We start from the raw sequence: 13,478 nt of genomic DNA on the forward strand, positions 1-13,478 counted from the left end.
TACACTTCAACAACAATACTGTATGAGGATGTATTCTGATGGAAGTGGAAATCTTCAACATAAAGAAGATCCAACTCACTTCCAGTTGATCAATGATGGACAGAGGTAGCTACACCCAGAGAAGAAACACTGGGAGGGGAATGTAAATTGTTAGCACTAATATCTGTCTGCCCAGGTTGCATGTACCTTCGGATTCTAATGTTTATTGTGCAACAAGAAAATGATATTCACACACATATATTGTACCTAGACTATATTGTAACACATGTAAAATGTATGGGATTGCCTGTCATGGGGGGAGGGAATAGAGGGAGGGGGGGTAATTTGGAAAAATGAATACAAGGGATAATATTATAAAATATATATATATATATATAATAAAAAAAAAAAGAAAAAGATCAGATCTTATTCTTTAAATAAGTTTTAGTCTTTAAATGAGTTGACTCGTTTTTCCTCCTAGTTCAATATCTTATAAATATTATAATAAACTTATGGAGAAAAAAGTATTCTTAATGGGAAGAATCAGTTTATCCTATTGAATCAAGTATCACTCTGATTTTGAAAACAGTTCTCAAAATTCCTAACTTTTTAAGGAGAGGCCTATTTTCTTTGGAAGCATCCAGGAATAGTGATCACAAGAGATCAACCACAGATAGTACTGCTCAATCTGTACAATTCAACACTTGGAAGAATCAATTCAACCAATATTCATTATGGCATAACTACTGCATTCTAGGCTCTGGGATACAAAAGCAAAAAACAAGAGTCCAGCCTTCAAAAAGCTTATATCCTTTTGGAGGAGGAGTAAGGAGAGAAAAACAGGCATACAGATAAAAATATTATAAAACCAAGAAGATGGCATGAAATAGAGTTTTACTGATGTGTAGAAATAACTAGATCCAAGGTTCAGAATATCAAAGCTGAAATGAACTTCAACACACACATCTAACCTAATCCACTTGGAACCTGGTTCTAATCTGAATGAGGGTATGAGCCTGTACATACTTTTCAAATTTGGGACTTAAGTTTTTGACATCATATTGAAGTGGAAGAAAGACTGCAAATAGAAGTAGAAAAACTGTTTTTAATACTGTCAATGAAAATGTATTATTTAATTTTGTATTTAATTCAAAAATCAAAAAATCACCAAATCATGACTAAGATAAAATTATTATAACTAAACTAGTAATTCTTAATCTTAAGTAATTAGGGGGATTTTTTTAAGTTATAAAAATATCTTTTTGATTTAAAAAGTTTTAGAATTGATCATAACCAACAACAATCAAACTAATTAGCAAAGTAATATATTCCTTTTAGTTTTCTATTTGTGATTTAAAATTGAAATTCTCCTAGTTAAAAGTATCTGACTTTTCCATATATTTTCCACCCTACATAATAACTTCTTTTCATTATCATTATAATAATTTAGAAGAAACATAAAAATGAAGAGATAGTCCTTTAAATAATTTTTTGAAAACATCAGTTTCAAAAGGCTCAGGAATGCTGAACAACTTATTTTAAAAATACACCAAACTGGGCAAAATGCCTGGGAAATAAACCATACACAAAAAAATATAGCTAAGCCAAAAAAGAAAAAAAATCTTTAGAAATGAATGTATAAGAATCATATTTAAAATGTGGAAATCTTTTGCACAAACAAAACTAATACAAACAAGATTAGAAGGGAAGTAACAAATTGAGAAAACATTTTTACAGTTAAAGGTCCTGATAAAGGCCTCATCTTCAAAATATACAGAGAATTGACTTTAATTTATAAGAAATCAAGCCATTCTCCAATTGATAAATGGTCAAAGGATATGAACAGACAATTTTCAGATGATGAAATTGAAATTATTTCCACTCATATGAAAGAGTGTTCCAAATCACTATTGATCAGAGAAATGCAAATTAAGACAACTCTGAGATACCACTACACACCTGTCAGATTGGCTAAGATGACAGGAACAAATAATGATGAATGTTGGAGGGGATGTGGAAAAACTGGGACACTAATGCATTGTTGGTGGAGTCGTGAAAGAATCCAACCATTCTGGAGAGCAATCTGGAATTATGCCCAAAAAGTTATCAAACTGTGCATACCCTTTGACCCAGCAGTGCTACTACTGGGCTTATATCCCAAGGAAATACTAAAGAAGGGAAAGGGACCTGTATGTGCCAAAATGTTTGTGGCAGCTCTTTTTGTAGTGGCCAGAAACTGGAAAATGAATGGATGCCCATCAGTTAGAGAATGGTTGGGTAAATTATGGTATATGAATGTAATAGAATATTATTGTTCTGTAAGAAATGACCAACAGGAGGAATACAGAGAGGCTTGGAGAGACTTACATCAACTGATGCTGAGTGAAACGAGCAGAACTAGGAGATCATTATACACTTCAACAATGATACTGTATGAGGATATATTCTGATGGAAGTGGATATCTTCAACATAGAGAAGAGCTAATCCAATTCCAATTGATCAATAATGGACAGAATCAGTTACACCCAGAAAAGGAACACTGGGAAATGAGTGTAAACTGTTGGCATTTTTTGTTTTTCTCCCCAGGTTATTTTTACCTTCCAAATCCAATTCTTCCTTTGCAACAACAACAACAACAACAACAAAATTCAGTTCCACACATATATATTGTACCTAGGATATACTATAAGATATTTAATATGTATGGGAATGCCTGCCATCTAGGGGAGGGGGTGGAGGGAAGTAGGAGAAAATTTGGAACACAAGGGAGTACAAAGGATAATGTTATAAAAAATGTTATAATTATAAAATTAATAAAAAATAAAATAAAATAAAATAAAATGTGGGAATCAATCAATAAGCATTTTTTAAGCATCTACTCTGTACCAAACAATATGCTAGGTACTTAGAATACAAATATAAAAGAAGACAATCCTGCCCTTAAGGAGCTTGCATTCTACCAAAAGAATATTTCAGAGATAAGTAAAAATAGAGTAGAAACTTTTAAAAGTACAAAATAAAGAAGGCACTAACAACTGGGGGACTCAAAAAAAAGCTTTTGAAGGAGGCAGCAATTAAGCTAAAGAGATTAAGGTTCCAAGAGGCACAATTAAAAACAGAGTGTATATCAGATCTGAGCAACAGTATGAAGGTAGGAGTTGGAACTTAATATATAAGGAGCAACATAGGGTTTGGCTGGGGCACAAAGTGTTTGAAAGAAAAGTAATATGAACAGCCCAGAAAAATTTGCTGCAATCAGAATGTGAAAAATTTCAAATGACAATGTGAAATTATAGAGAGCCACTGAAACTTTTTGAACAAGGAATAAAATGTTCAAATCTGAGCTTCAGAAACATCATTTGGGAAACTTTGTGAAGATGGTTCTCAGAAGAAAAGAGGGAAGCTTAGAAGAGCAATAGGCTTTGGCGGGGAGGGGAAGATAATGAGCTTGTTTTGGGGCTTATTTTGAGATATCTAAGAGCTGGAGATTCAGTAGTATTGTTCAGGAGAGAGATGAGGGCTAGATATTGAGATCTGGGTCAGATGCATTGAAATAATGAATGAAACTATGGAAGCTGATAAAATTACCAAAATCAAAGGCTTTAGATATAGAAGATGAGACATGAATCCTGCAAAAGAGAACAAAATGGATCATTCTGATAAATCAGGAGATTCCCATGGCAGAATCTGAGGAGGGGGAGGCATACAGAAAGAAGGGGATGGCCAAGTATTAAATTCTATAAAATAGATCAAGGAGGAGGACTGGCAGTCTATTTCTATTTCAGAGAAATAGTCCCATAAGTGATGCATTTCTGTTTATCAGGGCTTCTTAAACTTTTTCCACTTGTGACCCCTTTTTGCCTAAGAGATTTTTACATGACCCTACGTAATATATTGTTAGATATATAAAATGGACATACAAATCAATCACTGTTCTTATACATATGTTAATAATACTTCAACTCAGCTTACCCAATATTTTTTAGGTGTTTACTATAACAATTTTTTTTTCCCCCATAGCTAGCTCTTGTCCACAAGGAGCTTACATTCTACTGGAAATTAATATAAAATATGCAAAGCTAAGTTTAATACAATTATAATACAGTAAGTATAATACTCCTTTTGAGAGAAGAGTAAAGAAGAAATTAAACAATACTTTTAGCTGAGCAAATAACAGAAGTGTTCATAGAGGAATCTGCACCTAGGCTAAGCTTTTTCAAGGGAGAAAGAAAGAAATAAAGAAGTAGAAAGGCATTTCAGATATGGAGCACATCAAACACAAATGAATAGAAGCTAAAAATGACACACTGAGTTCATGGAAAACCTAGTTGTCCAGTTTGGCTACAATGTTGAATGAATGAACTGGAAAAATATAAAATAAACTGTAAAGAATGTTTTGAACAGGGAAGTAATATCAAATATGATTTAAGAAAGATAATTTTGAAATCTTTGTGAAGGATGGATTGCAGTAGGGAAGAAATTAGAAATGGAGAGACAAAGTACAAGAGTAGTATCCAGGTAAGAGTTGATAAGGTCCTGAACTAGGGAGGTAGCAAAGTAAATGGAGAGAAGGAAATGGATCCAAGAGTTGTGGAGCCAACACAGCAGGGCTATGCTACAGATATGATGAAAGAAACTGAAGAATCAAAGTTGACTCAAAGCTTTCAAATCTGAATAGCATGGTGGCACCATAAACAGAAACCAGAACTGGGAACAGGATTTGTAGGGAAGATGATATATTTCAGTTTAAAATATGGTAAGTCTAGAGCAGAGAGTAGTGACAGTGTGTAACTGGATTTCAGGGGAGAGAATAAGGTTATATAAATAACTGTAAAGAAGTTATAAGTAAACTTAGGGAGGCAGATTAAGATCACCAAAGTAGACCGCAGATTACTATAATCTACAATATATAGAGAAAAGAAGACAAGCTCTTAAAACCTTTGGAAACAGCAATAAGTAGGAACTAGGATAATAACTAGGGTAATAAGAAGAAACCATTAAAAAATATAGGACCATCAAGAGAAAGCAGTGTCATAGAAGCAAAGGAAGAGGGAGCAGTAGTCAATGAAAAATGTAGCCAAGGAAGTTAGGGAAAAAAGACCATTAAATTTAAAAAGTAAGGAGTTATTGATGCTCTTTCATATTAGAGTGATAAGGTCAGCAGCTTGACTTGAATAGTAATGAGCAAGGAAAGAGAAGCAGTAAAGATAAAAACTGGTTTCTGGGAATTCAACAGTTTGAAGGAAGATCTAAGAAGGTAGCTGGAGAAGATGGATGATTCAATGGGACTTTTTTTTTTTTTTTAAAGATGAGAGTGACAATGCTGTTTGAAGATATATTCTGATGGAAGTGGATATCTTCAACATAAAGAAGATCCAACTCACTTCCAGTTGATCAATGATGGACAGAAATAACTACACCCAGAGAAGGAACACTGGGAAGTGAATGTAAATTGTTAGCACTACTGTCTATCTACCCAGGTTACTTATACCTTCGGAAGCTAATAATTAATGTGCAACAAGAAAATGGTATTTACACACATATATTGTATCTAGGTTTTATTGTAACACATTTAATATGTATGGGATTGCCTGTCATCTGGGGGAGGGAGTGGAGGGAGGGGGGGATAATTTAGAAAAATGAATACAAGGGATAATATTATTTTTAAAAATTACTCATGCATATATACTGTGGAAAAAAATTCTAAATAAATAAAGATGAGAGTGATCTGAGTAGTGAAAGAGTTGGTAGAGATAAATTATGAAATAAAGTGAATTATCAATAAATTCCCAAAAAAGGACATAAGGAACTTCCATCAAGAACACAATTGAAGCAGTCCCTGGGAGAAGAGTTTCTTCAAGTTTTTGAGTGTGAAGCAAAAGAGGAAGATGTGACTAAGAACAAAAGTTCTGAGATATGAAGCTAGGAAGATAAGGAAGCTCCTATAGTTTGGCAACAGTCTCAGTCAAGAAAGAGGTGACGTCATCTAGTCAGAAAAAGGGTTGGAGAGGAATCAGTTTGAAAGTGAAAGATGGGGGCAGCTGGGTGGTGCAGTGGATAGAGCACCAGCCTTGAATTCAGGAGGACCCCAGTTCAAATCTAGTCTCAGACATTTAACACTTTCTAGCTGTGTGACCCTGGGCAAGTCACTTAACCCCAGCCTCAAAAAAAAAAAAAAGAAAGAAAGAAAGAAAGAAAGAAAGTGAAAGATGAAAATTTGAAAAGTGAAAATTTGTTAACAGCCACTATCAAGAATATGATACTCAAAGATGAATAATAAAAAGAATGATAGCATAGCAGTCAGGATCCATTTAAGATTAGATAAGATGAACTTTGAGAGGCCTTTATAATTTCCTCTAGCATTATTCATTGGCTCCAGAAGAATATGAAATAGGCAACTGGTGAAAGTAATCAAGGATTGAAGATTAGTTGTATATGTATACAGGAAAGAAAAGTTAATGAGGAGTGAAGTCAGCTTATTGAACTAATTGAATATAGGGTCAAAGTTGTAAAGAGAACAAAATAAGGCTAAATCAAGGGTTATGGATTGGAAGAATTCAGAGGGATTTAGGTCACTATAAGAATAGAGTAGACTATGGAATAGGAAAAATGGAATAACTAGAGGCTGTTCTCAGAAAAAGCCCTGAAGTCAGGAGGACTTGAGTTCAAATTTGACCTTGAACACTTGGGCAAGACACATCCCCAATTACCTCAGCAACCAAAAAAAAAAAAAAGTGAAAAAGCATAAAGGAGAAAAAGGGGAGGGGAGGAAAGAAGATACGCATTTTATATAGCTGCCTATTTTATGCCAGATTCTATGCTAAGAGCTTTTAATAAACATTATTTCATTTGATCCTCACATCAACCCTGTGAAGTAGCTGATGCTATTATTCCCATTTTACAATTGAAGAAAATGAGGTAAATAGTAGTTAAATGACTTTTCCAGGTCACATAATAATCATTTAAGGACTCCCTGACTCCACACTTCCAAAGCTCCAAGCATTGTGCAACTATAGCTCTCTGTTGAAAATCTAGTAGTACCATATCAATGTCAGGAGCCACTTATACTGTATACAGTAAAGGCACCTGAAGAATTTGCCATTAAGCTCATATTGCCATAAATATGCATGTGTGAGCAATCATTCAGCTATCACAGACTATCTAAAAATCTCATCCAGTAACTAATAAACCAATTAAGTATTTGTTGAGCATTTATCAAAATCATAGTAGAGTATATTTAAGACTTAATGAGCAAATCCAACATTAAATTGGCCACAAACCCAATCAATTGGATCGAAGGCAGGTTTATCTGGGTAAGTAAAAAATGGATCCCTGAAGCTTCATAGAGTTTTCATATTTTTAAAATATTTTTTCATATATTTTATTACTAAAGAAAATTCCTGTCTTTTAGTTCTTTCTTGCTTGGTGATTGTTTAAGAACCTAGTCATTACACTTTCCCTAAGAAAATCAGGGGAATAAAGTAAGAAGTTAAAAGAAAAAAAAATAAAATAAAGCTCAGAGCACCTCAGAAAACCCTTCCAAATGAAAGAATGACAACTTCTTCACACTGTACGTACAGGCACAGGCACAAAAAGTTATAATAATACCCTTCTGCATTAACAATCATTTATAATGGTTGGAAATTACATTTGTCTTTTAATTGCTTTAAAAATGTTATCACAAGTGAAAAGCAAAATCTATTCAAGTGAAAGAAGCAGCGGACCATGAAAACTAAAAGAGAAAATAGTTTGAGGACTTGCATTTCATCTAAAAGTAGAAATGTCTTTCCAAATCTTTGTCTATTATTTCTGCAGTTCCATATTTTGGGACCAATTTGCATGCCTTATTAATTGAACTAAGCTTCTAAAACAAGAAATGTTTTTTGGATTTCATGGGAATAAGGAAGTTAGAAGTTCACAAGGTTAAACATTTGAGTAATTTGACCATCAATCTAAAAGCTCACAATAATTCTGACCATTTTTGCATTCTCCCTCTCCCCAAAGGAATGAAGTTAGTAAAAAATTTCAGGACTCCTTGGCCTGCTTGTACCTCAAAACCCTATTTGGTCTTTCAATATCAAAATCCAAACAACATCAACAACACATAAAAAGGTATTTTTTAATGAGGTGAAAAAAAAACCCTTGTTTGACTATCAAGTGAGATTAAGAATGTTCCAAAGAAAGGGTTTTCTTTAAATACTTCCTATGCTTCAATTTCTATTCATTCAACAAATTATTAAATACCTAATGTGTGCAGAAAACTTTAGGTGCTGGGAGAGATACAAAGTTTAAATGTAAGAAATAGTGTTTGCCTTCATATAATTTTTACCTAAGAATTCACAAAAAGAAAAGAATTCCATTATTGAAATGGATACAAAATGTGTTTCAGTGCTCACAATAGCTACCTATGCTATTGTTCAACCTTACTACAGGCTTTTCACACCTTTTTTTTTTTTTTTTTTACAGTTCTGGGTCTGACTAGCCCAATATTTGGGATTCAGCAATGGTCCACCATATTCTGTTACATATTGCAGGTTTGAAGTATTCCTCCCTGAGCTGGGAAAAAACATGTTAGCACATCCCCATCATGTTTTTGTCAACCTAGTCTCTTTCCTTGTCTTTCTATAATTCTTCAAACCCAAGCATGTTCCTTAGGTGGAAAAGACAGTCCATAAGCATTTGTTAAACGTCTACAAAGAGCCAGGTACTGTGCTAAGAACTGGTGATACTAGAAAGGTAAAATAATCCCTACTCTTGAATAGCTCACAATCATCTGAAGTACATACAACTATATACCTATAGAATAAGTAGGAAAGAATCAACAGAAGAAGAAGGCACTAGAATAAAGAAGAACTGGGAAAGGCTTCCAGTAGAAGATAGGGCTTTAATTAGGACTTGAAGGAAATCAGTAGGCAGAGATCAGAAAGGAGAACATTCCAAGAATGGAGAAAATACCTAGAGCTGAAAGATGGAGAATTTGTGGAAGGATCATCAAGGCGCATAAGATGTAAGAAAACTAGAAAGATGTATGGGTGATAAAGAGAGGTTTTGGTTGTGAAGAACTTTAAACACCAACCAGAGGATTTCGTATTTGATCCTAGAGGTGAAAGGGGACTACTGGAGTTTACTGAGTGCATGCAGGCAGCAGGGGAGGGATGGTGTCAGTGACCTGTTTGGACCTGATCTTTAAGAAAATCACTTCAAAGTGATTTTGGAGAACAGACTGAAGTGAAGAGAGATCTGTAAATGGAAGACTCACCAGCAATTTACTGCAATAATCCAGGCATGAGGATTTTAGAAAAACCTGGAAAGACTTAATGAACTGATACAAAGTGAAATGAGCAAAATCAGGAGAACATTGGACACAGTAACAGCATTACTGTATGATGATCAATTGTGAATGACTTGGCTCTTTTCTTCAGTACAAGGACCCAAGATGATTCCCAAGGATTCATGATGGAAAATGCTACCCACATCCAGAGAAAGAACTGATGGAGTCTGAATGCAGACTGAAGTGTATTCTGAGCTTGGGAAGACCAAATCAAATATGTGTGTTAATCTCTAGTCTACATAGAGAGACAGATCTACATTTCAGGGGAAAAAAAACAAAAAAAACAAAAACGAAGGTACGTTGGGCATTTCTTTGGCAATTCTGTCTCTAAGTGAATTGCCACAATAGAAAAGCATTGCCAATTGAATGAATGGATGGATGGAAGAACAAATTAATGAGGGAAAATGCATTTGATTAAGCACTTCCTTTGCCGTTTACTATTACTGTGCCAAACATTATGCTAAATGCCGGGGGTACAGATAGAAAAAGAAGTCAGTTCTTGCTCTCAAGGAATTCACACTCTAACTGGGAGAGACAACATATATATTTCCAAAAGTAACAAAATTCACTTGACTACAAATGAATGAATCTATATGAGGGGACAAATTGTATTCATGTAGAGATAGAATGGGTAGCTAGGTGATATAGTGGCTAGAAGTCCAAACCTGGAGTCAAGAAGACCCAAGTTCAAATCCGACCTTAGTGATATTTATTAGCTGTATGATTCTGGGCTAATCATTTAATTCTGTTTACCTCAGTTTCCTCATCTGTAAAAGGAGCTGGAAAAAGAAATGCTATGACTAAAAACTACTAAACAACAGATAGATATTTATAATTTCAAGAAGTCATCTGGATTTAGAAGTTCCAGAATAAAAGAGACTTACATGAACTGATACTGAGTGAAATGTGCAGGACCAGGAGATCATTATATACTTCAACAACAATACTATCTGATGATCAATTCTAATGGGCATGGGCATCTCCAACAATGAGATGAACCAAATCAGTTCCAATAGAGCAGTAATGAACTGAACCAGCTACACTCAGCAAAAGAACTCTGCGAGATGACTATGAACCACTACATAGAATTTCCAATCCCTCTAATTTTGTCCGCCTGCACTTTGGATTTCCTTCATAGGCTAAATGTACACTATTTCAAAGTCCGATTCTTTTTGTTCAGCAAAACAACTGTTTGGTCATGTATACATATATTGTATTTAATTTAAACTCTAACATATTTAAAATGTATAGATCAACCTGCCACCTGGTTGGGGGGGGGGGGGATTGGAACAAATGGTTTGGCAATTGTCAATGTTGTAAAATTACCCATGCAAACATCTGGTAAATAAAAACTATTAAAAATAAAAAATAAAATAAAATAAAAAGTTCCAGGATATAAATATTCCTATTATGTTTTTCTAAAATTCCTTTTTTAAATGATCTTTCAGTTTAGATTAAGAACCTCCAAGGGGTACTTATTTCATTTCTAATTGAGTACTTTTCTAAGTAGAAGAATCATTATCACCTCATTTAGAGTTTTCTTGGCAAAGATACTGGAATAACTGACCATTTCCTTCTCTAGCTCATTTTATGTATGAAAAACTAAAGCAAGCAGAGTTAAGTGACTTGCCCAGGGTCATATAGCTAGGAAGTGTCTGAGTCAGGATTTAAACTCAGGAAAATTAATCCAAATTCTGAGCTCTATGATATTCGAGTTCAAATTCTAGGTCTACAACTGACTACATTTGTCACTTTAAACAAATCACTTACTTCTCTGGGCTTCAGTTTCTGCATCTGTGAATTGAAGGAAATTAGACTAAATGACCTCTGATCTCCCATTTAGCTATAGATTTGAGATTGGATGTAATGAGTTCCATCTTACTTTGCATCTCAGAGTTGCTCCTCCCCATTCTGGTCAACCACTTGCTTTATGTCGGCACATGTTTTATATTAGGAATGATCAAATTATGCCATGCTACCCAGCAAGACTGAACTGAGTCTGAATATGTGTGTGTGTGTGTGTGTGTGTGTGTGTGTGTGTGTGTGTGTGTGTGTGTGTGTGTGTGTATGTGTGTGAAGCACAAGAGCCCCTTAGAGGGGAAGGGAATGGGAATAGTGTTCCAGCCTTCTGGACCAAACACTGGTTTTCAGTAAGAATATTTTTCTTCACCATCACTTTGCCTCAACAGCTGAACATAGAAGGTACTGGGAAATGTTCTTCAAATAAGAGAAAGGCTGGGGAAACGATTCCTTGCTAGAAGATTAATTCTTCCTCTTCAGAGCTTACACAGGCTTTGGTCAGTGGGAAAAATCTCATCCCCTCATGTATGAAAGAGAATAGAGGTGAAATTAAATGAGTGAATTAGAAAAGACTTGGGAAAAGTGTTGAAGATGGGTCACATCAGTGGGTCATAATAGCATAACGCCACAGCAGGTTTCCTGAAGATGATAAGAAGAAAAGGAGGAACAAGAAGAGAGTAGAAGGTAGTGGAACAACAAAAGTACTCCAGAGTTCTTGAGTTACCTTACCAGAATGGATACAACTTCTGGTAAGTTTTATTGTGAGGGAGGATTCTTTACTAGGTCCCAGTAAGGGAGCAACTGGGAAGAAATAAATATCTGAGTATTTGGTTTATGTAACAAAAGGGATATTGGATCTAGTGTGCCCAGAGGACAAGGAGACACCCAAATTGGGCACCCTGATGGTATCTACTTGTACTTATTCCAAATGTTCTTATTTACATTTTAGACAATACATTTTGTTACAGAATCAATGAGTCACCCTACTTAGTTTTATAATATGGGTGGGGAGGTTGGGTGGAGAACCTCAGTGTTCTCCAGCTCTCCAATCCACAACCACCTTAAAAGACAGTTTCCTCGAATAGCTGTGGCCAAAATAAATTCACCATCCAATAGATATTTCAATTTCAAGTATCTATGAACTCAGCCAACTGGATTCTAACAAATCCGATACATTCATTACCTAATGCATAGCTAAATCCTCTTTTAGGAAGTTCTCATGCTCTACCAACAAAGCCTTGAGGAACCATCATTTCCAGACCATGATGAAGCATATGCCTTTGTGGAGGTTCCCGTTAATAGGTTATTGGGACAAGGAATTTCTATACAGGAAAAACTGGCAAGCTGATTATTTGGTGTAATTTCAGGGTTTACAGAGGGCCTAAAACCTATCCCAAGATGTAACATGCACTTGCAAGTAGGTGTGTCTCCTTTCCTAAAACTATTGCTAATGAGCTTCACTTGTGTATTTACCTGGTTTGATTTTAGCCAGAGGGCATAATTAATTTCAAACAAGGAATTTACTGAAATAGCATAGTAAGAACAATAGCAAGAAAACATCTCATCACTAAAATCTGTGGCATGCTCTCCCACAAATAAACAGAGTATCCAATCATCCAATCAGAAGAATCCTCAGAAGAATGACCACACACAGAGTTCATAAGTAGGAGGCATACACTGAGAGAATACATATAGCCATGGAAACATACCTCCAGTTTCTCAAGGTCTTCTGATGTCTCTTGTCCTTTCTGGGACATTCAGGACAAAAACAAATTTAATTTTAATTTAACTTGATAAAACTTAAAATATCTCCTCTTGGGTATGTGATTTAAATTATATGTATAAATATAAAATAAATTATTTATATATATATATGTATATATATATATATACATGTATACATGTATGTATATATATATATATATATATATATATATATATATATATATATATATATATATATATATATATATATATATATATATAAATTAAGAAAAACAGGACAAAACAAAAAAACCTGGAAGGGGAAAGGGATGAGAGAAAGGAAGAGGAGGAAGAAGAGCAAGAAGAGGGGAAAGAGGAAAAGGAGGAAAGAGGAGGAAGGAAACATGAAAAGAAAGGGGAGGAGTAGAGGATGATAAAAAAGAGAGAGGAGAAGCTAGAGACGAAGGAGGAAAAGGAGGAGGAGAAGAAAGAATACATTCCTGCCTTCCTAGGGAAAAAAAAAAAAAAAGTGACTAAATACCAACTCCTGGTTTCCTAGTCTACCTACTTTTATTTTTTTTTCTTTTCCTGAGGTTGGGGTTAAGTGACTTGCCCAGGGTCACACAGCTAGGAAGTGTTAAGTGTCTGACACCACATTTGAAC

The 13,478-nt window shown here is 34.8% G+C and overlaps 1 protein-coding gene across 8 annotated transcripts in view; it reads right to left on the reverse strand.

Annotated features, from left to right (window-relative positions):
• Positions 1–13,478, reverse strand: part of ATG10 (autophagy related 10) — a 330,517-nt gene that overhangs the window by 127,641 nt on the left and 189,398 nt on the right. For 5 of the 8 annotated variants that reach the window (XM_074282167.1, XM_074282166.1, XM_074282168.1 and 2 more), the window contains exon 5: positions 12,821–12,859. The exons of the other annotated variants lie outside the window; for them this stretch is intronic. In XM_074282167.1, the coding sequence (XP_074138268.1) occupies positions 12,821–12,859 (39 nt within the window). The remainder of the gene's footprint in view (positions 1–12,820; positions 12,860–13,478) is intronic. 8 annotated transcript variants of the gene reach the window in all.

The sequence above is a fragment of the Sminthopsis crassicaudata genome, chromosome 1 (assembly GCF_048593235.1).
Source record: "Sminthopsis crassicaudata isolate SCR6 chromosome 1, ASM4859323v1, whole genome shotgun sequence".
Taxonomy (NCBI): domain Eukaryota; kingdom Metazoa; phylum Chordata; class Mammalia; order Dasyuromorphia; family Dasyuridae; genus Sminthopsis; species Sminthopsis crassicaudata.